Genomic DNA, 3268 nt, shown 5'->3' on the forward strand with positions numbered 1-3268 from the left:
TGTTAGACTTCCTTTTTCCTTTTACTAAAAGGAAGGTAACTCCGGAGTGGATTTTCAGTTGCACCTTTTGACGTGTCTGTCCTTCATAGACAGTAACTGTCTGATAGTGCTGTGTTACAAAGATACTTGGGGAGAGGAATTCTTATGCTTCAGAGTAGGCTGAAGATCAAAGCTTCTGAAATCCTTAGTGATGCTTAGAAAAAAATCAAAAGCCCTCAGGTGGTGGTGATGCATTTTAAATATGTTTTGGTGTGCTGCCTGAAGGGAAATAGATGTTTTAAAGTGGCTATTAATTAGCCGATACTTGAAGGGAATCTAAAGGCTAAAATGGCAGCTTGACTTTGATTTTTAAAATCACTACTGATTTTGAGTGATACTTGATTTTTGCTGTTTGGCCCTGAAATATGAAAATTGTCTCTTCCCCCTTAGTTTAGATGCCGTGCACACTTATGGGGGTGGGATAATGATAACTCTCTGTAACTAGGAAGTCCACAGAAACAATTTTTCTTTTTTTTATTTATTTTCTTCTTAAAAGGATCTTTCATTTCTGGAAGATCTTTGCATTTTGTAAAACAGAAAAAACCTTTGACCATTGACCTTGTCTAATGCAGCTGCTGGCTGTAAAAGATGAAAGAGAAATGGCTGTGTCAAGTTGCATACATTTGACAAGTGAAGGAAGCCAGTGTAGTTCTGTGTGATAAAAACACACATGGTATGAGGTTTGCATTTTTTCAGTGTTTACGAAGTGGTTTCAGACCACGGCTTTTACTGCACAGACTGTGACTTAATGGTTCAGGTATTTTTATAACCTTTCTTTTCTGACACCTTTTATATATCAGTTACTGTTAAACTGAAAGAGAAACATTTCACTGCAGAAGAAAATGTACTGCTGGAGATGATCTGCTTTCCTGTCAAAGTTAATTCGATAAGGAGAAAACTTACTAGTTACTGAATGCTGATGAGTATGTGCTGAGATGATTTTGAAGCAGTTCGCCTTATGTTAGAAAGTGATTAATGACAGAAGTTGTTCAACAGGAATCTTGATTTAGGTTTTAAAGTTAACGTTTTAAGTTAAATCAATTTTTTGTAAACATGTGGTTTAGGTACGATGCTATTGCTTGGTGTGAGGGCATAAATGATGGTTGTGTGTCTGAAAGTTGAAAAGAGTTCAGGTTTCTGTAAGGCATGAAAGCATAGGCTATTAATGCATCTGCAAATTAAGTATTTTACTGTACTCTGTCATCCTGAGCTTGTGTTTCTGTCATTCTGAGTACGTGTTACAGTTTTCTAGGATATTTTTAAAACCATTTTTGTAGGGCTGCTCATGGTCTAGTAAAATATTAGTCATTTACATTTAGGATGATATTTCTTCAACTATAAATACAGTTTATGAAGTAAAACTTAATGAGTAAGAGTATAGCTTCAAACAATAAAAACTCCAGTCACTTTGACTCTTACCAGAATGCAATAACTTTGTATGCATTTTGAGATGAACAGAGAAAGTGACATCTTGATCCTATGGAAGTTCTCGCATTAATTTCAGTAGGCTTTATAGTGGCCAACCAATGATAACAACCGAAAGGTCTTTGAAATAAACTAATTCACCTTTTTTTGGTATTAAGATAACACACATTGCTTATTAAACGCTGCTAAAAATAAAAATGGCTCACTGAGACTGAAGTCCGGTGATGGTTCATGTGTTCAGGATTACTTTCCTTAGTAGTTACTAGTACACCACAGCGTCTGTTGGTGAGGATTTGGATTTCTTCAGAAAGGTGGGGGTGTGTGTATGTGTGTACAGCAAAAGAGCAGAATTTGATTGATGCATTGTTTTATTTATTGCTTTGCAATGCTCATTTTTACGTAGCTTGCATCGTCTAGTCTACTGAAGATTGGTCAGGAGACGGACAAAACTACTACAAGGAACAGAGAATCCGTTTACCTACTACTAGACATGGTAAGCTTTTATGTTATGGTATGGTGTTTTAATAACTTAAGGAATGGCTCCACGTAGCGTCATTGAACAAGGGGGCTTGGAGTGTCATCTTGTGTGTTGTAACTCATCACCCAGTGAAAATACTTTTTATGTCATTCTGCCTGGCATTGTAATGTTCCCCCAACACACACACACACAGTTTTACCATTGTCCTTTGTTGCTTTGTATCACATTGTTCAGATCACTTTCATTGATCATTTAGTACTTACAATAGTAAAGTGAAATTCCACATTAAAGCAGCACTGTTCAGAGGCAGGGAGGGGTGTGAAATCCTCTCTCCTCAGGAGTTGTTCTTTCGGTATTCTGTATCTTTTGGAAGTGGCAGGAGTGCTGTATGACTATGGGAAAGCTAAACGACTGGCTTTGAGAAGTGGTGAGTTTTATAGCCACGCATTTCTCCCCAGTGTTTAAATATGTGAGTGTTGTTGTGGTGCAGACCATGAGTATCTCTATGAAAGAGATTAGCAGCAGCGGGCAGTAGAAGGTGTTCTGCAAAACCTTGTGCTTCTCATATTTTTCAGATTGTGCAGGAGTCTCCATTCCTGACAATGGATCTCTTGGAGTCTTGTTTCCCTTACGTCTTGCTGAGAAACGCGTACCATGCTGTCTACAAACAAAGTGTCACATCCTCTGCCTAAGTATCTACTTACTGGAGATCAGTCATAGCACGCATCTGTGTGGCCTCAGTTTTATCTGTAAACTGTGGAGCTATTTTACTTTATGGCCTGATGAACAGTTTTGTGGATTATAAACTTTTTCCATAAAGTTGTATTTCTGATCAGTGGTTTCTTAATATGGTTGTACTACAATATAAGCTTGGTTGATTTTAGGTTGCACATTCACGGAAAATCTTTTTTCTCATTTCTTCCTTTGTTTTCTGGGGGAGGGTTGTGGAGTTTTGTTTGTTTGTTTTCTTGTTTTTTGTTTGTTTTTTTTTACTTTAGGGCATCAGTTATGTTTAAAGAAATACTACTTCTGCTACATGTTTTTTGATATTGATCACGCAAAACAAAAATTGCTTGTTTATTTCCCACAAGAAAAATGTATTTAGTGATTATTTTAGATAGTGTAGCTTTCATCTGTGTGTAAATTATTTCATATAGGGAGAGTTATAATCTTGTACCTATTGTTCTTATTGAAAACAAATATTGGATGTGCATTTCTGTGAAGTAATTACAGCATTTTTAGTTTTATTTTGAAACATTCACCAATCTATGTACTATGACACTATCTAACGTTAAAAATGTTGTAGGACTGCTTATCCTTCAGACG

At 36.5% G+C, this 3268-nt stretch overlaps 1 protein-coding gene across 1 annotated transcript in view; it reads left to right on the forward strand.

Annotated features, from left to right (window-relative positions):
- NCKAP1 (NCK-associated protein 1) overlaps positions 1–2798 on the forward strand; it is a gene marked incomplete at its 5' end in the record, with an annotated part of 45348 nt that extends 42550 nt beyond the window's left edge. The window contains 2 exons of the mRNA XM_010189598.1: positions 1868–1957; positions 2518–2798. Coding sequence (XP_010187900.1) covers positions 1868–1957; positions 2518–2634 — 207 coding nt within the window. The remainder of the gene's footprint in view (positions 1–1867; positions 1958–2517) is intronic.
- Between the last annotated feature and the right edge of the window lie 470 nt (positions 2799–3268).

Source organism: Mesitornis unicolor, unplaced genomic scaffold (genome assembly GCF_000695765.1).
Source record: "Mesitornis unicolor isolate BGI_N332 unplaced genomic scaffold, ASM69576v1 scaffold16938, whole genome shotgun sequence".
Taxonomy (NCBI): Eukaryota; Metazoa; Chordata; class Aves; order Mesitornithiformes; family Mesitornithidae; genus Mesitornis; species Mesitornis unicolor.